This window comes from Vicugna pacos, chromosome 24, assembly GCF_048564905.1.
Source record: "Vicugna pacos chromosome 24, VicPac4, whole genome shotgun sequence".
Taxonomy (NCBI): domain Eukaryota; kingdom Metazoa; phylum Chordata; class Mammalia; order Artiodactyla; family Camelidae; genus Vicugna; species Vicugna pacos.
Genome location: NC_133010.1, coordinates 10907869 through 10933508, shown reverse-complemented (window position 1 = coordinate 10933508; position 25640 = coordinate 10907869). Strand labels below are relative to the sequence as shown.

Sequence of the window (25640 nt, the reverse complement as noted above, 5' to 3'; positions counted from 1 at the left end):
TCCAAAGAGATGTGTATCCAATTATTTCCTGTTTTCTTTAGTAAAGGGGTGAAAAATTGCAAACAATAAGGTACAAATAATTTTCCCTGCTGGTATTTGTTAGAAACAGGCTACAAGATACTCTTTGTCAATAAGCATCCAAAAAAACTTTTGAACTGGCAGATAATTGAAGAATCTTCAAGAGGAGTATCTGAGCCACTGTTCTTGGATTCTGTATATATTCAGTTGACAAACAAACAGGATTGATTGTCCCAAACTAGACTAGAAGTTAGTCTCTCTATAGGGGCTCTTGTCCCTCTGAGTACATCAGATCAGAAGGTGAGCGATGCAGGGTTTGCTGGCCTGGGTGCTGCCCCCCACACATGACTGTGTGGCTCATGTCAGATGCACGTCAGGAGTGGTTCTCCCATTCTAGCGATCTGGGTCCAATCAGTAGGCAGAGAGCACACAGTGATTTAAACAGGCAAAGTTTAATACAAAGAATTACCAAACCATAATCAAAGTGGGACTAAAGGATACATGAGAACTCCCAGTGGTGCCCCAGCGCTGGGGAAGCGCACCCAGGGCAGGACGGACCTGGAGGGGGTTCAGACCTTGATGGAGAAGGTGGAGTTGACCACACTGGGTGGCAGAGAATTTCGCTGGTCTTTAGTCACTGGGCACGCGGGAAGCAAGCCTCCAGAGTTCAGGCAGGGTGGGCGAGCTGCCCTGGTGCTGGTGCGGGGGTGCAGTGCGGGGGGGCACTCAGTGCGGGAGGCCTGGAGCACAGGTGTCTGTCTGGAAGGCCATATTGTCAGCAGGACAGCAGGGGACGAGACTCGGGGGAGGCAATGAGTGAGCTGGAATGGGGATGCCTGCGTGGGCAGGAGGCCTGGAGGGCCCGATGTCTGTCCTGAGGAGACTGTGGGAGGGCTGTGCAGGGTGGGGAGCTTGCTGGGAGACCGCACATCCAGGGTAGGGGGCTGGGTGGAGCTCCCCGGATGTCCTCACCTTGTACCACTAACTCTCTCCCCTGCAACCCCTCCCTCCAGCCCCCTCTGCTGAGAAAGCTGGACGCTGTGCTGCTGTGAAGGAGGAAGTCTTGAGGAATTCCTCCCATTATTGCAGAGCATGTGTGGTAGGGTGAATCTGGAGTTGAGAGGGAAATACATGGCTAACTGGCTTCCTCGGGTCCCCTTTCCTGCAGCCCCTGTGGCCTCAGGACATCTGTGAGGATGTAGGGTGCCCCCTCCCTCTGGGCTGCCCTGTTTGCCCTTGGGACGGGCTCACCCAGGGGCGGGCTCTGCTTAAAAGACCACAGCCTCTCCTCTGGCAGCTGGGGCAGCGGAGGACAGTGCGAAGGACAGCGGTCAAGGAGCGTCATGACCCATGGGCCTGCCGCACAGCTTGGGGTGAAAGCATGTGTGTGTCAGGAACCGAGCAGCTGCAGGCCAGCGCTCTTGCCTGCAGCAGGAGTTAGGGCTTGAACTTGACCTTGTGGTTGGGGCAGTGCGTCTCTGCCGCTTACAGAGGGCACCTCACTCCCTCTCTCTTCAAGTCAACTGGAGGAGCAGAACACTCGAAGGATGTGTGTTTCTGCCGTTCTGGACCACCGCTCCCATCCCAGCTTGGGCAGTTTCTGGAAGGAAGATTTCTTTATTGTCACAATTCAAGCACTGGGGAAGTTTCCATGCTTGTGGCCGCGAGGGCTGGACCCAGCTCTCAGGCCTGTGGGGTGAGGGTCTAGGTTTAGGTTTGGAAGGGCTAGGCCTTCTGCATCCCTCTGCCTGGGTCCAGCACCTGGGGATTCTGACGTCGCTGATCTGATTTGGGCCACTGGAATCGTTTCCCTGCACCAGCACCCCCAGCTCTGCCGTATGCTTTGAAAGTGCAGCCAAGGAGAGGACCCTTGGTTTCAGTCGCCACCCTCTTGGGCTCATGCTGTCCTCCATTTACCTGTTTGTGCGTCTTGCTCAGCTGTCACCTGAGAGCGTTTTAAAGGCAGACAGGAGTCCTGCTTTAGACACCAGTGAACACCGTGTCTCACATAAACCAGGTGCTCAATAACTCTTAAAAAACACAGACAAAGGAATTTAAGCATTCTCTCTCACTGTAAAGGTATTGTTTCCTTTCTGGAAGTTGGAGTGCCCATTGAAAAGCCTATGAAAAAGGTAGGTTAAGGCTGTTTTCTGGCTGAGCTTTCGTGGCTGCTAACTCCTGGTGCAGGGACCAGAATGTCTCAGCCTGAAGCCTCCGTGGTTGGCTTTACTGAGGGACAGTGAAGCTTAGTGAGGTGGCTGCAGGCCCCTCTCAGTCAAGGTCAGGATGCCCTGGACCAGAAAACCTGCTTTCTGACCGACCCTGAGAACTGTCACCGATAAGGTAGGTTTTGCTAGAATTCTCCAGTGTGAATGAGGCAGGGTTTGGGGAAAAAAGGCATTGTCCTGCCTGCCACTCTGGCTCTGAGCCTAGGGGCTAATTTAATTAATCCTGGAAGGGGCCCTGACAGCTGGTGAGAGGCATCCTGAAGCATTCAGCCCAGCACGCCTGGCTGTGTGCCCCTGTCTTCCCGTAGCTGTGCCTGAGGCCTGTCCCCACCTTCCTTGGCCTTGGGAGCACCTGTGAGTCTGCCGGCCCCGTTCTGGGCTTGCGGATGCACACGGGAGTCACCCAGCTGAAATAACCCTGACCTTGGAGTCCTCATGTCAAGGTTCCAGACCTGCCCAGCATTTCTCAGCTCTGTCCCTTTGCTCCACCTTGGCTAGAGCCGTTTCCTCCTGCCTCAGGGAAGCGCCCAGCTTGCTCCACGGTGATGTCACTGCACACAGCCCTGTTCCCAGCCTCCAGGTGGGCAGACACATGGGCACTCCTCACAGACCTCCTCTGCTCCATAGGGAGCGGCAGCGCTGAAGGTATAGGGCACCTAACGCGTGAATGGCTCCCACCCGTCTGGCCATCACCCTCGGAGAGGGAGCATGAAGGTGTGTGAGAAGCAGGTATGCTTGTGCACATGATGGTCTGGGCATCTTGCTGCAAGGGTAGCCTGCGTGTTGAGGACAACCTTACAGGACACAGGACGTGTTCATACACCAGACACATCTGGTACTGCAGGGTCAGCCTGGCCAGGGCGTTTCTGTTAAACATCTGGGAACAATTACTCTCTGTGTAACCAAACTGTGTGGCGGCCACGAGCTACTCCACGTTTAGGTGAATTACAAAAACAAGCAGGCAGTCGGGCTCACAGGCTCCTCTGTGAAAACAGCAGATGTGAACTGTTGGCCAGAAACACCTAAATGAATCCTTTTACCTGGAAAGGGACCTGAGCCAGGTCCTGTCACAAATGTGCCACTGCCTGTGGCTGGAGCCACTACAGCCGCTTCTGGGACCCGAAGAAAATTTTGATTTTGACTTTTTGTCAAAGCCCACATTGTAGGGTGCTTTTTAGCTGTAAAGTATCTCTAGAACCCAAAAGATGACCGAAGACTGATTTGAATCTCACAGGTGATAGTCTATAAATTCAGAATTTCAGTGGATTTTCACTCACCAGAAAATGTACTCTGTTTCAAATTTTCATTGATTCTAAAACTCAATCCTCAACAATCTTAGATTGAAAGTTACTTTTATATCGAAGGTCAGATTCTCCAGACTTTCAGATGAGCTCAGAACATACCTAGAGCCGTGTACGGGTAGTTTTGACTCCAGAAAGGCACCTCCTGCATAATGAACGGGACCCCCAAGTCCTCCCGACCTGTTTACAGCGAGAGCCCTGCACCTGGCTGCTGCTGTGTAATGTGAATGATTTCAGATGAGCCAATGACTTGTTCTCTCCAAACACTTATCAAACACTAATTAAGGATGATAATCTATGTGGAGGTTTTTCAGGGAATAGTGAAGTAGTGAAATATGGCTCACAAATGGAAGTTTTCGCTTTTGCTGTCTCCCGTGTGTGGCTCTTTGGAAGGCAGCCCCAGACAAGGTCTGTCTAAGAGACCTGTGGTCTTTGCTCAGGAGCAAGAGTGGTGGGCTTTTTTTTTTTCTTTTCTGATTAAAAATAGACAAGTTGTAATTTAGAAAAACATGGACGCTTGTGGATTTTAAAATTGGATTGAAGATGTTGTGGTGAAGTGTCGGGACCAGTCTTTAATTACGGCTCTCACAAGCCCTGTACTTTGTCATGCCAGGTGGAGCGTGGGCATCATCGCCGAGCACCCTCTTAACCAGGGCATCAGGCATCTCTCCATGGAGCTTTCTGTTTCTATAGTGACAGAAAAGCAGAAACAGAGCGGGGCAGAGAATGCTGACTTGGGTACCTGGGTCGCTAAGGATCTTAAAGACGGCACAAACCTCAGTGAGCCCTGAGAGAAGGGAGTGTTCTGTTGAGGGGTTTCAGCTGATCACTGAACTAGGGCTGTCTGGTCACCGAGTTAAGTTAATGAATTACTAAGGGAAAGAAGTGGAGGAGAATACTCTGCTGATTTTGAAATCCTGTGATTATTGAGAAGAACATGAATGTTATGTATGGTTGACACTAAATAAAGAAACTGAACGTTTAATCAGAGAGTGTTTGAGGATAAAGGACCTTTGAGTCACCCGAGCCAGGGTCCAGATGCGTAATGGAGAGGAGCCAGGTGGGCAGGTGGCCCCAGGGGCCTGGAGAGCAATGCCTTAAATAAAGGGTGGGCGCTGCTTCAGCCTGGCCTCCTGGGCCTGGAAGGGTTGGGCCTGGGTTTCTAGATCTTCAAGAGAAGCCGGAAACTTGGACTTTCATGTAAATCTTTTAACTGTTGGCAACTAAGCATTTATTTTAAAATGTCTCACAGAGAAAAAAATGTGACAATGAATATATATATATTCATGTATAACTGAAAAATTGTGCTCTATGCTGGAATTTGACACAACATTGTAAAATGATTATAAGTCAATAAAAAATGTTAAAAGATAAAATAAAATAAAATGTCACGTGAGCCAAACTGAGCATGACAGTGAGCTGCCAATTTGCGCTCTGATGTCCCTGGTCTCTGTCATTTGACAGATGCCATAACCGGCTAGCCCCAAGTCCCACCACTGGTTTGGGGGCAGCCCCAGGCCCGGAGGCCCAGCCTCTTGTGTCAGAGGCTGATAATCTTTTCTTCCCAAGGGCTGAGTTCTGGGGACACTCTGGAGTGACTGGGGTGTGCAGGGTTTCCTGGCTAGCGGGCAGCTCACCCTGTAGCATTCTTGAAAGGTCTTCCTAGAAGTCCACGGTCACAGCCAGCTGGACTTCACTGAGGTGTGGCTTCTGCTCCTGGGTGTTCATGTCACACATGCCAGGTGGAACTGGATTCTTGGCCCGTTTGTGTGTTTTCCTAGGATATCAGTCAGTGGACCTTCCCTGGAGTGTCGCATTAATACCCACACACTTGGACCCTGAGACTGACTTGAAAGCATGGAAAACACTGCACACAAATGTGGCAGAGTAGGAAGGAAGCACCAGGACTGGGTGAAGAGGGAAAAGCTCCAAAGAGATTGGGACCCCCATCTCCCTGAACCCACTTCAAGTTTCTGCTCTTGGTCTGCAGCCTACTCTGAGACTTCTGCCCTCCCCTAGCAGAGCTGAAGTTAGGTCTCTTTGGCACCTGTTCTCAGAATGGGGCCCCAGGCCCCTGCATCAGGTCACCTGGAGATAATGGAAAGTGGGGAGTGTCCTGAGCCCCACCCACCCAGACCATCAGAATTAGAATATCGGAGTGTGACCCGGGAAGCTCCCTTTTAGACAGCTCCCCAGGAGGTTAGCGTGTGCAAAAGCTTAAGAACCACTGTTCACCTCCTACGCTGCTGGTGGGAATGCAGTTTGCTGCAGCCACTGTGGAAAACAGTATGGAGATTGCTCAGAAGACTAGGAATAGATTTACCATATGACCCAGTAATCCTGCTCCTGGGCATAGATCCAGAAGGAACCCTACTTCAGGATGACACCTGCACCCCAATGTTCATAGCAGCACTATTTACAATAGCCAAGATATGGAGACAGCCTAAATGTCCATCGACAGATGACTGGATAAAGAAGATGTGGTATATTTACACAATGGAATACTATTCAGCCATAAAAACTGACAACATAATACCATTTGCAGCAACATGGATGTCATTCTAAGTGAAGTAATCCAGGAGGAGAAAGAAAAATACCATATGAGATCGCTCATATGTGGAACCTAAAAAAAAAAAAAGAACATAAATACAAAATAGAAACAGACTCATAGACATAGAATACAAACTTGTGGTTGCCAAGGGGGTTGGGGGTGGGAAGGGACAGACTGGGATTTTAAAATGTAGAATAGATAAACAAGATTACAGCACAGGGAAATATATACAAGATCTTGTGGTAGCTCACAGTGAAAAAAAAAGTGACAATGAATATATGCGTGTTCATGTATAACTGAAAACTTGTGCTTTACACTGGAATTTGACACAATGTTGTAAAATGACTATTACTCAATAAAAAAATGTTAAAAACAAAAAACAAAAACAAAAACCACTGTTCAAATGCTACCGAGTCCCAGCTCATACTACTCGCCTCACGACAGGCCATCGAGAGACCAGGTGTTGGGGCAAGGAACAGTGAATTTATTTGGAAAGCCAGCAGACCGAGGAGATGGTGGACTAGTGTCCCAAGGAACCATCTTGCCCAGGTTTAGATGCTAGTTTTCTTTCATTGAGCAAAAAAGAGGAGGTGAGGATGTAGAGTAAAAAAGGTGATAAGTTGTTGCAGATATTTCCTGGTTCTGGCCAGACTCCAGAGGGGGCGTGTTAATTCCTTCCTGCAGCCATTCATTGGTGGTCCTGGTCAGGATGTTTCCTGTGAGCTTAAACAGAAGTAGTTTATCTTAATACTCAGGCATGGGAGGCAGGATTTTTGGAGATGGGCCATTTTGTATACTTTAAGCTGTAGGCAACATCCTTTTAGTGACTAACTTGTAGCAAAATCAATAGAATACAAAGTCAAAGTCAAAGAAACAGATCCAATATGGAGTCAGATTTGTTCTTCCCTGTTACACTAGGGATGGCAGAGGCACTGGGAAGTAGGGCCTTGTGATTCCAAGTCATGCTGTATGGGCCCCACCATGCAGGGATGCCAGCAGATCAGAGGAGTAGGCGGTCAACTGGCCGGTTCTGGCTCACAGCCCAGAACCCAGGAGGCAGCATTAAGTGGTGGCCCCAGGACTGGTTTCATGGGTGTGCAAGCAGCGTTGTCACACAGAGCCCTGTACCTGGGATTTAATGCTCAATGGTCATAGTTTTAAAATTCCTAGTTTTATTATTTATTTTGTGCCTGTTAAGCGAAGACTAATGGGACACGGGAGCAAGAGCCAGGGGCTTGGAGCCTCTACGCATGTGCGGTGTGCCTGCCTCTGTCTCTGCTTCTCTAGGACCAGGAAGCTTTCGTGGGCTGCCCTCCCTGCCCCACCTGGTGACTTCCACTGCCCTGTGCCCCAGCAGGGGCCTGGGTGCAGATGGACACGTGCTGCCTGCTCGGTTAAGGGGGCGGGCTGTGGCACCAGTGTGGGTCTACACCAGCCCAGTGGGCATCCCTGAGCTCGAGGAAGCACTAGTAAATCACAGGTGAAAATACCACCAGACAGGTCAAAAGAGAGGCCACTGAGAAAGGAAAAAGAGTTTTTCCTGCTTTGTGAACATGGGGCCCCACATTTTTAGTTTGCACTAGATCTTGCAAATTACATAGCTGGCCTGGGTGACCGTGTGCGTAAATTGTATTCTCGGTGGACCTGTTTTATCGCCAGCTCACGTGAGTGAAATACGGTGCTCCTTCCCCGGTCTTCTCTTTTCCTCCATCTCACCCGCTCTTCCTTCTGATCGTAATACACAAAGTCTCCCTTATGTCGACAGCTTTCTTTACATTTCACACCCCTGTTCTTTCAACGGAAGTGAATCATGGGGGTTTTTGAAGAATGAAACAGTAATATGGTAAACATTCTCTTGTAAATTTTAGGTAAGAGTTTGGCAGATTTTACAGAGAATCGGCGAGAGCCATCACTTTCGCATGGTTTCTCGAACTGTTCAGTGTTCCATTTTAAGTGAACGAATCTGCTTCTGTTTGGGCTTAGCTGTCTAGGAGGGTCTTGCTCAGCCTCACTGTGGCAGCCTCACCAAGTGGGCAGGATACACGGGGTACTCTGTGGGTGTTTTCAGAAGGATGGGATGTGCGGATTGGATGTGCCAGCGTCTCTGCAGAGGTTTTATTGTTTATTGTGTGAAGGGCTGAGCAGCTGATGAACACTAGGCCTGGTTATTTTCAAATGAAAGTTGTTGCAGCCTCAGTTGAGTGTGCTCTGCCTAAGACACTCTCCTCCCTCCCTCGGCTTCTCCTGAATTTCCTCTGGTCCCTCCGGCTGATCCTCTTCAGCCTCCTTTTCTTTGAGGCAACCTCTAAATGTTGGAATTGCAGAGGGCTTATTTCTGTGCCTTTCTTTCCTCCTCATTAGATATTTTGTTATAGCTAAGGACACAGCCTCAGGAGCCAGCCTAATCCGGGTTGAGTTGCTACTAATTGTGGTGCCAGAGGACAAGGGAGTGAGAGTTTGTGAGTACAGGCATACCTTGTTTTGTTGCACTCTGCCTTGTGCCTCACAGATACGTTTCTTACAAATCGAAGGTTTGTGGCACCCTTGCACTGTCACATGATGGTTAGCATTTTTGAGCAGTACTTTGTACTTTTTGTTGTTGTTTGGAAGCAAAAAAATTTTTACCTTTATAACTGAGAATTTCAAAGCAATCTTGTCAGCTTATCAATGAAAGTTTTTAAATTGAAGTATAGTTGATTTACAATGTTTCAGGTGTACAACAAAGTGATTCAGTTATATACATATATATTATATACAGATATTTTTTCAGGTTCTTTTCCATTATAGGTTATTGCAAGGTATTCAATATCTTGTAATATACAGTGCTATACGGTAGGTCTTTGTTGTTTATCTATTTTATATAGAGTAGTGTGTATCTGTTAATCCAAATTCCTAATTTTTCTTTCCCCCACTTTCCCCTTCAGTAGCCATGAGTTTGTCTTCTATGACTGTGAGTCTATTTCTGTTTTGAAATAAGTTCATTTGTATCGGTTTTTTAGATTGCTCATATAAGTGATATTGTATGATATTTGTCTTTCTCTTTCTGACTTACTTCACTAAGTATGATAGTCTTTATGTCCATCCATGTTGCTACAAATGGCATTATTTCAGTCTTTTTATGGCTAATTTTCATATATATATGTGTGTGTGTGTATATATCTTCTTTATCCATTCACTGGTCAATAGACACTTAGGTTGCTTCCATGTCTTGGCTGTTGTAAATAGCGCTGCTGTAAGCATTGGGGTGCATGTATCTTTTTGATTAGAGTTTTTGTCTTTTCTGGGTATATGCCAAGGAGTGGGTTTTCTGGATCATATGGTAACTCTGTTCTTAGTTTTTAAGGAACTTCCATACAGTGGCTGTACCAATTTACATCCCCACCAACAGTGCAGGAGGGTTCTCTTTTCTCCACACCCTCTCCAGCATTTATTATTTGGAGACTTTTTGGTGATGGCCTTTCTGACCAGTGTGAAGTGATATCTCATTGTGGTTTTGATTTGCATTTCTCTAATAATTAGCAATGTTGAGCATCTTTTCATGTTCCTGTTTGCCATCTATATGTCTTCTTTGGAGAAATGTCTATTTTGGTCTTTTGCCCATTTTTTTGATTGGGTTGTTTGTTTTTGTTTGAGCTGTATAATCTGTTTTACATTTTGGAAATTAATCCCTTGTTGGCCGTCTCACTTGCAAATATTTCCTCCCATTCTGTAGGTTGTCTTTTCATTTTACTTATGGTTTCCTTTGCTGTGAAAAAGCTTTAAAGTTTAATTAGGTCCTGTTTGTTTATTTTTGCTTTTATTTCCATTACTCTAGGAGATGGATTCAAAAAAATATTGTTGTGATTTATGTCAGAGTGTGTTCTGCCTGTGTTTTCCTCTAGGAGTTTTAGAGTATCTGGTCTTACATTTAGGCCTTTGATCCATTTTGAGTTTATTTTTGTATACGGTGTTAGAAAATGTTCTAACTTCATTCTTTCACATGTAACTGTGCAGTTTTCCCAGCACCATTTGTTGAAGAGACTGGAACCCATGGGCAGTATCTTCAAGATATGTCTGTACTCCAATAAAATAACTACTATTATAGAATTCTGTATCCTGAAAAAATACCCTTTAAAGGTGATATGATATCAAAAGCACAAACAACAAAAGAAAAAAACAGGTAAACTGTACTGCATCAAAATTAAAAGCTTTTGTGCTTCCAAAGACACCACTGAGAAAGTGAAAAGACAACTTCATAGATTGGGAGGATATTTTTGCAAACCATATAGCTGATAAATGGCTTGTATCTACAATATATGAAGGATTCTTACAACTCAATGACAAAAAGATAAATAACCCAGTTTAAAAATGGGCTAAGATTTTGCAAAGACATTTCTCCATAGAAGATATACAGATGACCAGTAAATACACGAAAAGATGCTCACAGTCGTTCGCCATCAGGGAAATGCAAATTGAAACCATGAGATACTTACATTTATTAAGATGGCCATAATCAAAAAGGAAACAAGTACTTGCAAAGTTTAGGAGAAGGGGGAGCCCTCATGGATTGCTGGTGGGAAGATAAAATAGTGTAGCTGCTTTGGAAAACAGTCCAGCAGTTTCTTGAAATATTAAACATAGAGGTGCCATGTGACCCAGCAATCCTATTCTGAGGTGCAGTACCCTAGAGAAATGAAACACATGTCTATACACAAACTTGTACACAAATATTCATCGTACTGTTATTCCTAGTTGCCCCAAAGTAGAAACAACCCAGTGTTCTTCAGCTGATGAATGGGTAAGTCAAAGTGGTACATCCATATAATGAAATATAATTTAGCAATAAGGGGAATGATGTATGAATAAATGCTGTAGCATGAAAGAAACTTGACAGCTTTATACTCAGTGAGACAAGGTAGCCACAGAAGACCTCATATAGTGTGATTCCATTTATATGAAGTGTCCTGAATAGGCAAATCTATAGAGACAAAAAGTAGATCAGTGGTTTGTGGGTACAGAGAGGGTGTGTTTGTGGGAATGAGGAGTTACTACCAGTGGATATGTGGTTTGCTTTTGGGGTGGTGGAAATGTTCTTAAATTGATTGTGGTGATGGATGGACAATACTGTGAATATACTACAGGCCAGGGAATTGTACACTCTAAATGGGTGAACTGTACGGTATGGAATTATATCTCAATAAAGCTGCTACTGAAGGAAAAAAAAAGGAGGTAAAACAGAGATGTTTCTAGAAAATAGGAACTGAGGAAATTTGTTGCCAGTAGACTCTCACTAAAGAAATACTAAAGAGAGTTCTGTAGGCAGAAGGAAATTGTCACAGGTGGAAGCACAGAAATGCAGGAACAAATGAGGCGCAAGAAACAAAGCAAAAACGTGGGTAAATTTAAATGAATATTGGCAGCCAGAATAATACTGTATCACAGGGTCCAAAATACATTTCTCCGTATGTCAAAAGGTATAGACCATATTAAAGTGGTCTATCACCTCACACTAATCAGAATGGCCATATTAAAAAGTCTACAAATAATGAATACTGGAGAAAAAGGACCCCTCCTACACTGTTGATGGGAATGTAAACTGGTGCAGCCACTATGGCGGACAGTATGAAGGTCCCTCAAAAAACTAAAAATAGACTTACCCTATGATCCAGCAATCCCACCCCTGGGTATATATCCATAGGAAATTCTAACTTGAAAAGACACATGCAGCCCAATATTCATAGCAGCACTATTTACAATAGCCAAGACATGGCAATAACCTAAATGTCCATCAACAGATGACTGGGTAAAGAAGTTGTGGTATATTTATACAATGGAATGCTACTCAGCCATGAAAAAGAATAAAATAATGCCATTTCCAGCACAATAGATGGACCTAGAGATTATCATACTAAGGGAAGTAAGCCAGAAAAAAAAAGACAAATACCATATGATATCACTTATATGTGAACTCTAATAAAAAATCATACAAATTCTATTTACAAACCAAAAACAGACTCATGGACCTAGAAAACAAACTATGGTTACCAAAGGGGAAAAGGGCAGGGAAGGATAAACTAGGGGTTGGGGATTAACAGACACACATTACTATATATAAAATAGGTAAACAACAAGGACCTACTGTGTAGCACAGGGAACTATATTCAATTTCTTGTAATAATATAAAATGGAAAAGAGTCTGAAAAAGAAAAAATATATATGTATGTTTGTATATATATGTATAACCGAATCACTTTGCTGAACACCTGACACTAACATTGTAAATCAACTACACTTCAATAAAAATTTTTTTAAAAAAAGAAATAAGAAATGATAAATCAAGGGTTAAAAAAAAATAAAGTGGTTGAGTGTCTTGAAATTTCCTGGGAAGTGATAGCACTCACTCATAGTAGGTTCTGCTGAGTCAGGAAGCCATGTGATTACCTAGAGGTTAAATTACTGAAAGAATATGTAACTAGGAATAAATAGCATAATAGAAAGGAAATATGGAATAATGAAAAATAGCAGATTAAACCAAAAGATGCCAAGAAAGAAGGAAAAAGGAAACTAGAGCATGTAGATCAAATCCTAAACAATAGCAATCACTTTAGGTTAACAGACTTTGTTAAATACTTTTGTTAAAAAACTGAGATTGTCTGATTGGATAAGAAACTATATCCTACTTACAAGGGACACATCTTGAATATATGAGTACCAGATGTTGTAAGGAAAAGTATGGAAGAAGATAAACTGCGTGGCTCTCACTCAAAGAAAGTGGTGTGTCCGTGCTAGTAATAGACGGCATAATGTTTAAGGCAAGAAATGTTACTAGAGATAGGGAGGAAATCTCACGGTGCCAAAAGACTAGGAAATTGCATCTTCACTAAGAAGTATAGATCAATCAATCAGTCAATCAAATATTGTCAGAATTAAAAGGAAAAATAGAAAAATTTGCATTTGTATTGGGAGATTCACACACCTGTCTGTAGAGCAAGCAGGTTAAGGGCAGTGAGGAGAGAGGAGATTTGAGAATCTCATTTAACAAACACTGTAGCTGTGGAGTATGCATCCTTGGCAGCAAGTAACTTCGAAGTATTGAAATCATACGAAGTATATTTTCTAACCATAGTGAAATTAAGCTAGCAATTAACAATAAAAAAGATGTTAGAAAATTCCTAAATAGTTGGAAATTATGTAATATACTTCTAAATAACCCCTGGGTCAAAGAAGAAATCCCAGTGGAATTTAGACAAAATTTTGGACTGAAGATAATAAAAACATGGCATATCGGCTCTCATGGTCTGTAGCTAGACCTTACTTAGAGGAAAATTATTGTCTTAAATGCACATAATTGAAAAGAAGAAAGACTGAAAATATTTAGATTTTACACAGTAGAAAAAAAACAGCATATTTAACACAAAGGAGGAAGGAAATAATAAAGATAATAGAAATTAATGAGCTAGAAAATAAACTTAAAATTGTGGAAAAGCAATGCAATCAAGTGTTGGTTTTTTGAAAAGACTAGTAAGTGAAAAAGGACCTCTATTAAAGAAAACATGGGAAAGCACAACTTTTCACTATCTGGAATGAAAAAGGGGGACACCACTACAGATCCCCAAGTCACAAAAAGTTAGCTGTAATTGTTAGGTTCACCAGTGCACTTGTGGATTTCAACCGCCATGTTTTTATTCATGCCCCAACCCCCAAATCGATTTCTCTACTCAACGCCTCTACTTGTTTTAGACATAACATGTTAAAAACAAAAATCCCCAATTTTTATCCTATCTCCCTGTCCCCAACAGCTTTTTTGTGTAATGTTTCTTCTGCTGGTAAATGATGATTCTATCGTTGATTCATTTGCTCAAGCAAGAAACTCTCTGTTCAATCACCAAGTCATTCTAACTTCTCCTTCCTCCCTCCCCGTCTTTCCCTGTATCACACCCCTCCCTTTTCTTCTCTCTGTTTCCACTGCTTCCACCATTGTCCAAGCCACCTTCAAAGCACCCCTAACCTCTGCAGTGGCCTCTTCATTTGTCTTCCCCCTTCTGTCCCCACACTGCAAAGCTAATCCCGCATGCATCTGTTTACAGCCAATTTCATAGCTTCTCGTTGCCTTAGAATCAAGTCTAAAATCTGCTGTGGTCAGGAAGCCTCCCCGTCTGGAGCCCTTGGCTGCCTTCTTTTAGTACCTTGACTACTCATACTCCTCCTATGTCGGGGCTTTTAAATCCATCATACTTCAGTTCGCCATCCCTGCACTCCTCCCCCAACAGAAGTAGGAACAGAAACAATAAGGTGACCAGATCCTTGTCCCCCTTATTTCCCTGTTTGGTGGCTGGTCCCATCCACAGCCTTGAGTGCTCCCTGGAACCTGGCCTGTCACGCTAGGATGTAGCACAGTGCCTGGCACCGAGAAGCAGCACAGGAGACGATTATTCATCTGAATGAGTAATAATGGGCCGGTAATAATCCTGATACTTGGTGCTTCATTGTTTTTCAACGTGACTGAAGAGACACAGAAAATGGGAAAAGATACCTGTAAGCACAAGGAAATACAGCTCAGCCCTTTCAAGAGAGAAGTTTAATGCATTTTTGGTTTTTTAATTTAATGACAGAAAGGCCCTTTAAAATAATTCAAATACTTACCGGATTATCACACCCGCTCACTTTAAGCTCTTAATGGGAGAAACCTTGCCTTTGTCTCTTTCCTGTAGAATTTGGCAGAGGTCCTCGCCTTTGGTTGGTGAGCTGTGCAATTCTGTTGACTTAAATAGAAGTCTGGGGCTTGATTTGGAAACTGCCTAAATCAATTTCAGGACGTTGCTTCTCTCGCTGAGGTTGCTGGCCATAAATAACATAACTTATTAAAGATTTCTGAGGAAGTCAAATCCAACCGCTTTCAAAGTAAATGTATTCATATTATTTCATAACCCACACATACTGGATCCTCAACAATACCCTGGTACTTCACCCTTAAACATTTATTAAATACCCATGATATACCTGTTGTTCTGAAGAGTCTAAAAGGGCCCCTGGAGATCTAGAAGTTTAAAGATGATTTGTTAGGGTTCGCCAACAGGACTGGTTTCTTCTGATACCATGTAAGTTCGTTTCATTTGGTCTTTCTCTTAAGGAAACTGACCCAGTGTTGCTTTTATTTTTAAAATACATAAAATTACGTCTTTATATGAAACTTCATTTTTCAAAAATTGAGGTATAGCTGATTTACAATGTTGTGTTAATGTCTGGTGTACAGCATAGTGATTCAGTCATACATACATATGTATATATATATATATATATTCCTTTTCATATTCTTTTTCATTATAGGCCATTAGAGGGTATTGAATATTGTTTCTTGTGCTATACAGTGGGACCTTGTTGTTTATCTGTTTTATATATAGTAGTTAATATTTGCAAATCCTGAACTCCCAATTTATCCCTCCCCACCTCCTCTCCCCTCTGGTAACCATAAGTGTGTTTTCTATGTCTGTGAGTCTTTCTCTGTTTTGTAAATAAGTTCATTTATGTCCTTTTTTTTTCAATTCTACGTATAAGTTATATCATACGGTATTTATCTCTCTCTGACTTACTTCACTTAGTATGATGATCTCCAGGCCCATCCATGTTGCTGCAAATAGCATTATTTTATTCTTTTTTATGGCCGAGTATTATTCCACTGTGTATATGTGTATGTTTGTATGTATATACACATACACACACATATACATATACATACATACATATATATATGCACACACACACACCCCCAACAGCTTCTTTATCCATCATCTGTTGATGGGTATTTAAGTTGCTTCCACATCTTGACTATTGTAAATAGGGCTGCTATGAACATTGGGGTGCATATATCTTTTCAAATTCGAGTTTCCCCAGGTATATGCCCAGGAGTGGGATTGCTGGATCGGAGGGTAACTCTATTTTCAGTTGTTTAAGGACTCTCCATACTGAAACTGTTCACTTTTTATTGTGAAATGCATTATCCATATGAAGGGAATGAACGTGGAAGGCATGTGTGGTTTGGAGGATAATGAAAACGCCCTGTCCTCACCACCCGTCTTAGGAAATGGCTGAGGGCAGCCACGGCGTGGGCACCTCCACCCAGTTTCTCTGCAGTGGCCCATGTGGGGTGGGGGAACCATAGGCCACAGAAGCTTGAATGGCTGAGCCAGGGTTTTGTGAAGGTTTTATTAAGAATTGTGAAAGGGGCGTGTGGCCCTGCTGGTTGGAAAGCACTCTTTCCTGTCTTGTTTTGCTTGTCATCTAATCCCAGTTTCGAGTCACTGCTGCTTTAGAAGGAACCACAAAGCTGAGGGTGGCCATCCACTTTGACTGCCTGGTGGCAGGAGCACCATTTGAGGGGGAAGCAGTGCCGCTCTCTCATAACTGACCATCTGATGCTCTGACTGCCTCTGGGCCGCTCTGAGAGCTGGGATGAGCCTGGAGTGGCGCTCGCAGAGCACCCACGGTGACCTGGGCCCCAGAACAAGAAGGGGCCCACAGCCGGGCTTCATTTCTGAGCCAGGAGCGGGGCTGGCTTCGTGGGTGTGTGACCAGTGCAGTCTGAAAGGCCCTGTGCTTGCAGCTGCTACTTTGAACAAGTCTTCATACTTTGGTACGATGGGACGATGGAACACGCTCGGGGGCTTGGAGCCACAGCTCATGGGGGTTTCACCTCCTGCTGCCTCTCGCCTCCCTGGGAGCGGTTTGAGGGTGACCACTCCCCTCCTCCCTGGGGCTCCAGGCCTTTCCACCCAGCAAATGCTGCTGTCCTCTGTCCCTGGTGGGGGACTTGAGCTCCGGAAAGGGCAGGGCCAGGCATGCATGCTCTGTGGTGTCTGAGGGCTGGGCACGCGATGGCAGTCCTGCCTTGAGCCGGTCGTGTCATGGTGTGTTCAGCAAGCACCTTTTGGGGGTGAGCCCCTCACCTCCTACTCTTCCAGGCACCAAGTACTTGGGTGTGGAATTACAATCCCGGGGGGCTGCCTGTCTGCTGCGGGTCGAGGTGGCAAGCTTCTGGGAAGTGGAGATTGACTGAAAGCAACAACCATCAGATGTTGCTCACCAATCTATGGGTCTCCTGGGCAGTTCTGCTTTGGGCCAGTGTGGCTGATAACTGCTGGCTCTCTCCTGTGTCTGCCGTCTGCTGGTGGGTCATCTGGAAGCTTGGTGACCCAGACTGGCCTCACCCAGTGTGTGGCAGTGGGCGGGCTGTCGGCAGGGCCCTGCCCCTTCCGGAGCCCAAGACCCCCACCGGGGACAGAGGACAGCAGCAGGTACACCCAGGGATCCTGGAGGCCGGCTAACCCAGCTGTCTTCATGTGCTGGCAGAGTCCCAGGGGCAACAAGGGAGGCCAGCCTGAGCGAGCAAGGGGTTTTCAGGTCTCTACCAGGTCACATTTGCTACTGCATTGACCGAAGCAAGGCCAGCCCTGGTTCCAGGAGCAGAGAGGGAATCCACCTCTTGATGGAGGGAGCTGCACAAATTACACTGCAAGGGATGTGGGTGCAGGGATGAGAGGAACCGATGAAATGACATAAGCAAATGACATCTATTTTAGTTTTTTTCTTCAAAAAAAATCAGCATATATTTTCCCATTTCTGAACCCAAATTAGCTCAATGGACAGACCTCGGGTGTATTTATAGAACAGTTCCATGGAGATCTATTTCAGAGTTCCCCAGAACTTTATTGCCCAGACTAAGGATTACTTTAGACCTGCTGCCAAACCCAGATAATCATTAAGCCACCCCAGGAACATGCAGCTTCACTGGATTAAGGAAAGAAGAGAATATATAAGTTGAGACGTGACATCAGCCTTGTTTTAGATATTTTTCCTCCCCCAGGATGGTGTGTCTGCCGTTTCTTGAATGCACTGGCTTTGTGGGAACAGTCAGAAGAACCCCAGTGATCTTGGGCGAGCTGTCTGCAAGGAGTGGAGGGCTCTTTCCATGGCTCCAGAGATCCAGGGCCCATTTTAATGGTTGGTTTGGACCTGGAGGAGCAGCACCACATTCCAGCGTATTTGGAAGGGTCCCTCCTATGGCTCTGTGACTGACCCCCTCCTGAGCACCCTGTCCCCCACCAGGGTCCTGGCTACAGGTTTAAAGCCTGCAACCTGGTCCTCCTGCCGTGACTGTCACTGTCCCTAGCCTCCCCAAACTGCTGTCCTGTGGTCACCCTGTAATGTTATCTTCCCGCAGGGCTCCTGGCTTTGTCCTGTGTCCTGAAGTGCCCGGCAGTGTCCTGGCCACCGAACCTGGAGCCAAGAAAGGAGCACAGGGGACATGCTGCCAGGGGATCAGGGCTGACATGAAGATTGCCAGAGTCAGGAAATTCCAGGGCCCTTAAGTCATTTGGGAAGACATTTGACTTGAGAGGCCCAGGGAGGGGATCTGATTGCCTCTGTGTCTGCAGGAGCTGAGGTTCCCGTCAGGAGCTGGTCTGGCAGGCAGGTGTCTTTAGAATCCTTCACTTTGCAGGCAGGGGCTGGATAGTTCCAGCTACCCCGTTGTAATAACCAGACTAGGGTTAATCTCCACTCACTCACTGCCTGTTGGCGTTGCAGCATTCTTTTATAACTGTTCCTTAGTTGTCCCTGACAAGATTGAAGGATGCATTTGGGGTACCTTTCAGTTTGTAAAAATGATGCCCAACCCCAGGGTATGGAGGGGATTTTACTGTTTCAGTGGGTCAGTCTAGCCGAGAAGTCTTGGATTTGTACCCGTTGGCTCATGTGATGGTTTAAATATTAATCGTGTGCATCTGGGGTGTGATGATGGCGGGGCTCGTGCTGTGGAATGGAGCAGGCAGGGTGTGTTGATTCATTTGACATCTTCACGGGCTGCCCACGTCCTTGGGGCCCGCTAGTGCACGTGCCCGGCTCGCCAAGAGGGGGCAGTGTCTGACCTTACCCCCTTCCTGTAGCCCTACTGGGAGGACCCCACACACACTTCTCGAGGGAATAAAAGGCGCAGAGTCATCGTTTCGGTTTTAGTTGAATGACTTGCCAGCACACATCGCCCAATTGTTATTTAGGGAGGCAGGGTCCTGACACCTGGCCATGGAAGTAATGGCAGCCTTTCTCCTGGCAGGGGTCGGGGGTGGGGCAGCTTTAGGGAAGATGCCTGAGTCTCCGAGGCCACGGCTGCTAATTATAGCAGAAGGAATATAACTGAGGATGAACGTCCACACGTTTTGACGGCTGATTTGGATGGCTTGTTATTCTCTTCTTGTTCTGTTGGCAGGTCATGCTTACTTGACAAAAATGATCTTTGAGGAAAGGAAGTGTGTATGTGTTCCTTGGTGCCCAGCCCATGCCCGACATATAATTTTGTTAAAATCGCTATGGAAATGGCAGTAGTTAATGATGCCTTGAATGTGAGGAGAGGGATGATGAGAGCAGGCAGTTCTGCTCAGGTTTGGGACACTGTTGTCAGAAGCTGGGGAGATGGTGGGCTTCTTGTTGTGATCCAGGGCTGGCGGGAGCACATGGAGACAGAAACTTGGTGCGGGGTGGGGCGCGTTGAGGCAAACCAGATACTCGCTCTGGTGGCTGGGAATAAAATCGGAAGGTATGGGGTGGAGATAATGTGGCAAATACCCATGGTTGCCTGTAAGGATGGGCTTACTGGTGGCCCCCAGGAATCCACCTCTGCCCCAGGTAAGGAGAGCATAGGGTGATGGGGGGGCAGTGAGGACCGAAAGCCCAGGACAGGGTCGCTCTGCCTTTCGTCCACTCCCTGCTCTTCTCCACTTAGGCGCCTCTAATTAATGATTTTCGCGGGCCAGGAGAAGTGTGTACTGGAGGTCTGGCGGCTCGAGAAGGCCGATCGATAAATCTCAGGAATACTGTGAACGAGGTGTTCAACGCAGTCATTATTAAAAATTAAATTATCCTGTATAAACGTGCAATGAATAAAAGTGATATTAGAACAAAGGTGTAAGTACTCGAAACAATACATATATAAAACCGAATCATTTTGCTGTACACCTGAAATTAACAATGTTGTAAATCAACTATACTTCAGTTAAAAACATACTCAAAACAGGTTGCTTCCTAACGGTTTTAGTACATTTTACTGCTGCCTATGCTTGGGAGGTCACTTCGGTCTCTTGAGTCTTGTCTGCCTCTGTGTTTTTTAGCTCCACGCTCAGTGACTTCACGTTGGTAGCTTGAAACGGGCCACAGTGGGAGTATGTGTACCACATACACGTGCACAAGCTGTCTCTCTCCACCCCGGAGCAGTGCTTCCTCTCCACTGGGTTCTCTCTGTCTGGCCTGAGTGTGGACCACAGCCTTGGAATACCTCAGACCTCCTGGAGGGGAAAGCAGAAACTCTTATCCAAAAGCTTCCTTCTCTGGGCTCCCACATTTGCAGGGGCGGAGGCAAACTAAATTGTTATGCTTTAAAGGGCTTTCATTATTCCTGTCTTCTAGTCTGTAGATTATATATGGGATTAAAAATAAGCAGAAGGATTAATAATGTCAACGGAACAGACCAAGTAAGCTTTATTAGTTCAAAATGTCTGTGGGAGGTGAAAGCAAGAATGATCTGTAGTGATGTCAGCTCTATGCATGGTCCAGTGTACATGGTAACAGGTTCAGTTTCTAATGGAAATTTCCAGTGAGGAATGATAAAGTCTGATTTCAGCCTACAGGAGACCCTTGGCCCAGGAGGATGCCTTTTGCAGGAAATCTCTCCTGTCTGCTGCTTTTGGGGAGCCAGTTCCCCTTGGTGTTCCCCCAAAACCCTGGGCACACCTCTGGTACCACGGTACAGGGCGTTTGGCCTGTTTGGTTCCTGGTTTCACAGATCAGATAACCATCTGTAAAATGCCAGTCAAGAATGCCTACCCTGACCAGCACGCCTTTACTAGTTGGTTATTAGAGAAATAAAACAAGTGAATCAAATAGGATTAACCCCTTCAAATGATTTAACTAGGTATGTCTTACAAATAATAAAGAACAAATTCCTTTCATTCTGGTGAGGATAACCAGAAACACGGAACGGCGGGGTCTCTGCGAGAATTAGCCGCTTGTTATCAATGCCGGTTCCAGACAAGCTGACAGAGTACAATTCTCTTGTTGAGGGCAATAAGCAGAGCTTTTCTATCAAAGGAGACTCATTCCTTGTTTGAAATCTCACTTACAGCGGGAGGATTATCCGGCATTTACCTAGATGTTTTAAAGTAGCCACGTATTTGCCTCCATTCTCTCCAACCTTCTGGTGTTTTGGAATAAAAGCCTTAACTCACCAAGTGGATGAATAATAAAAGCCACCCTTACAGCCTGAGAAATTAAGCATGAAGTTACTGATACGTTTGGATGAGCTCATAATGTTTATCTTTGGTAAAATTACTTTCCTGTATTTTTAAGTGTATTGATTATTCTAAATGTCATGTAGTGCTGGCTCATTGAAATAACCTCAGAACCTTAAGGACATACTCTGGCAAAGGCTCACGTCTTGTTCTTGTCACCGTCTGGGATGGGCCAGTGGAGGCTGGGCAGCAAAGTGCTCTCTTGCATGCAGTGATACAGGAACTTGAGCTCCTTCTGTCCCGGGTCTGCTGGTTTCCAGGCTTTGGGATCCTCTCTGGCTCCTCTGCATCTGGCAACAGGCCCGAGAAGAAAGGTGGACAGTTGTGTGAGGGTGTGTGGCCAGGTCTGTCGGGAGCCTTCTTCCCTTTCACTGATATTCCAGCGGTCAGTACTCAGTTACACGGCAGTAGCCCAACTATAGGCCTGGGTTGTGTGGTCTCTGTTCCCAGGAGGAAAAGGGAATGGGGTTGGTAAACACGTGGCATTACCTTGACCACACCAGAACACTCAGATGACAGAAGCTGCATTTTGTAAACGTCTTTGATGGTCTCTGACTTTAGAAAGGATGCAGAGCGTCGTGATTGAGAATGTGACCTTGATTTACATGACCTGTATCCAGATTCCAGCTCCACCATTTACCAGCTGTGACATTGGGCAAGTACCTTAGTCTCTCTCTGTGCCTCAGTTTCCTCCTCTGTAAAAGGGGAATAGCAACAGAAATGAATAGGGTTCGTGTGAGAATCAAACGATGTAACATGGTTAGAATTATGAACGGAACATAATTAACACCATATAAGTATTTGTTAAGTAAATTTTCTAAAAATGAAATTAGTAACAAAGAGACCTAATGTCCTCTTTGGTATGTTGTAGTTTGGATATGTTGCCATTCAGATGGAGAATGTTTTTTTTTTTTCATTTCAATTGTAAAAATATTTCATGAGCAAAAATTTTTTAAATTGAAGTATAGTTGATTTACCATGTTGTGTTAGTTTCTGGTGTACAGCATAGTGATTCAGTTATACATGTGTAAATATATATTCTTTTTCATTATAGGATATTACAAGGTATTGAATATAGTTCCCTGTGCTATACAGTAGGACCTGGTTGTTTATCTATTTTATATATAGTTGTTTGTACCTGCTAATCTTAAACTCCTAATTTATCCCTCCCCCCGCCCTTTCCCTTTCAGCAGTCATTTGTTTTCTATGTCTGTGTAACATTGGGGTGCATGTATCTTTTTGAATTAGAGTTTCCTCCAGGTACATGCACAGGAGTGGGGTTGCTGGATCATAGGATAACTCTACTTTTAGTTTTTAAGGAACCTCCGTACTGTCCTCCATAGTGGCTGCACCAAATTACATCCCCACCAATGATGTAGGAGGGACCCTTTTTATCGAGCAGCTGTTAATTGCAATGTGCCAGGCAGGACCTGAATTAGTAGGCTTCTTACTGGGTCAAAGGAAACAGCGTGTTTTCCCCACCAAATTTGTCTTTTGAACTCTTGGTCTCTGAATCCATGGACACATTGGCCTTGTGATCTTGGTTTCCACTCCCCAAATCCTTGGCTTCTCCTGGACGCCCCCGAGTGGAAAGTGGCATCAGCCAGTGCCCAGTCCTTCTCCGCCCCGCCCATGTCTTTTGGGCCCTGTCAGTGCCATTTCCTCAGTAGGTGCCATTTCTGTCATCAATTACGCAATTTGTGTCCAATCTATTTGTATTAACATGCTTCCTCTTCCAGTTCTGATCTAATTTTCGGAATAATGCTGCATTTTAAACAACACATGAGGGCAACATGAAGTGATCTCTCCGTGCAAATCCGGGAGCAGGCTGGGCTTAATGGGCTCTTTCTCTTGCAGCTGGACGACTGCACGCTGCAGCTCTCCCACAACGGCACCTACCTGGACTTGGAGGCCACCCTGGCCGAGCAGCGGGACGAGTTAGAAGGCTTCCAGGATGACGCTGGGTAAGAGCGGCAGTTGTCCCTGCCAGCCAGTCCTTCAAAGAAACAGGGGTGCACTGAGGCCTTAAAATCTTTTGAAGGAACCACCATAGCTTTGACCATCTCTTCACTCACAATCACACACAAAAAAAGGGGGCTGCAAGTGACTCACCGGTAGTAACTGCAAATGCTTTTGAATTTGAGTAACTCTTCTTGATGAGGCTACTTGGGGATAGGAAGATTTCTTGTATAGTTTAATTACGCATATGGTGTTTACAGTCTAAGTTTTTAAAAAAATCAAATATGCTTAAATTAATATTAAGATTACTGTGGATTGACAACTGTTTTATATGTTGTTTTTAATGACAACTTCCTGGATATTTAGTGTTTTTTGGGCAAATGCCCTTTTAGATCATCTTACACTATATCACAATCTTTTGAACTCATTACAGTGGAGAAAATAATTATTAATTATGTCAACTAACATCAAGTTATGTTTAGCCTACATCTAGAATTGTTTAATATTTCTGATTGCTGTGAGTCTGAATAAAGCAATTCACACGAAAAAGTGAGAGATGTGCACAGAAAGTAAAACCACTGTGGAATATGCCCATATGGTCAGCCATTCTGATATTTATTAGATTATGTTTTTCAAGTGATAGTTTTATTCTTTTCCAGGTTTTTTTTTAACTGTTCATGTTGAGATGATTTTTTAACTTCCAGAAGGGTTGAAAATAAAGCACTGATATTTCCCAAATACCCTTTACCCAGTTTCCCATAATGTTAACATATTACGTAACCATGGCAAATTTGTCCAAACCAAGAAATTAATATTTGCAAAGTATTATTATATATTGATGAGATTATTGAAATGCTCTTTTGATGGGGCCCTTCCTCCCTTTCTATTTGTCATTCATCCAGAGCCAGGTTTATCTCTGGTTTCATCACCTTACTATGGAGGAGCCTTCAGAGGCTCCCTGTGGCTTTCCTAATAACATCCAGCCATTTGGATCTGGTGTTTGGGGACCTACCCAAAAGTTGTTTTGAAGCTGCCTTGCCTGAGCTAGAAATATGTTACAGTCAGATGAATATTATCTGAGAGTGCTGATTTTTCATGAATGGCTCAAAAAATGAGGAAAAATGGGCAACTTCTTGGTGTGAGCATCCCACTGGACACCAGTGTGTATGATGACTTCTTGGGTTTCCCTGGCTTTAACGCCCATCGCAAGTTATGGTCCTTCCCTCTTTAATTATCCCTTTTCTCTGCTGCTAGGATCTTGCTAGGTCATAACTGGGCCTGTCTGAATATCCAGCCCAACATTTTCAATCCACATTATAGGTACTCAGCCCTGCTGGCCAGGTGAATGGCAGGATCCCAGCATGGACTCCTGAGGGGCATGACCTTGAGCGCCAGGACCAGGGTCCTTGGTAGGAACCAGTAAGGCTCCCTGAGGATGCCCTTCCTGTCTTCTTAGTGGGTCCAAGGGCCACACCAATAGCATGTGGGGAAGGACCCTGGAACCTGCCACAGGCTGGACACACGTAGGGGGGTTTCCATATTAAGTCACATCAGACTCTTCTCATCATCATTTAAAAAAATTGACATTATTAGGCTGATAGATTTGGGGAAATCCCATTGCTGTAGTTTTTACCAAGTATTTGACAATGACATTCGTTTATTTAAGATGTCAGCATTCAGGCCAGGTGACACTCCAATGGAATGACTTCACGGCTCATTGATCAAACAGATACCAGGAGTGTTAAGTGTAGATCATAGCCAATTTGTAAAACGTCTCTAGTGACATTGTGCTTGAAGACCATGACCTGTTTGATATTTTTTTCTTTCTTCTCAAAACTTGACTGATTTGGAGATGGCACCTTAGAAAAAAAAAGTTACTATATTAGATCACAGTATTGAGTTAAGAGTAGGGAAGAAAATAACATCCATGGAGCAACTGCTGTCCCGGCCACCGTGTCAGGCACCTCATTCACAGTGTGTCTGTTTAATAGTTCATTCTCTTAATCATCACAAACATGGGATTACATATTATTGTCTCCATTTTCCATTTGAAACAACGGAGGGCCAGGGGTTAGGTTACATGTCCAGGGAGGCAGAGCCGGTAGATGGTGGAGCCAAGCTGGACCACAGATGTGACTGATTTCCAGGTCTGCACTCCTCTGCCACCCCAGGAGCTTCCGGGTAACGGCATTTCAGTTTCTCCTGAGGATGTCTGTTTGCACCCATGGTGACATGGTTGGTTCGTGCAAGGACGTCACCAGTTCCAGGC

General features: G+C 44.8%; 1 protein-coding gene across 4 annotated transcripts in view; it reads left to right on the top strand.

The window, feature by feature from the left end:
* The window catches only part of FHOD3 (formin homology 2 domain containing 3), a 402137-nt gene that overhangs the window by 33693 nt on the left and 342804 nt on the right, over positions 1-25640 (top strand). For all 4 annotated transcript variants that reach the window (XM_072948976.1, XM_072948975.1, XM_072948981.1 and 1 more), the window contains exon 2: positions 23270-23376. In XM_072948976.1, coding sequence (XP_072805077.1) covers positions 23270-23376 — 107 coding nt within the window. The remainder of the gene's footprint in view (positions 1-23269; positions 23377-25640) is intronic.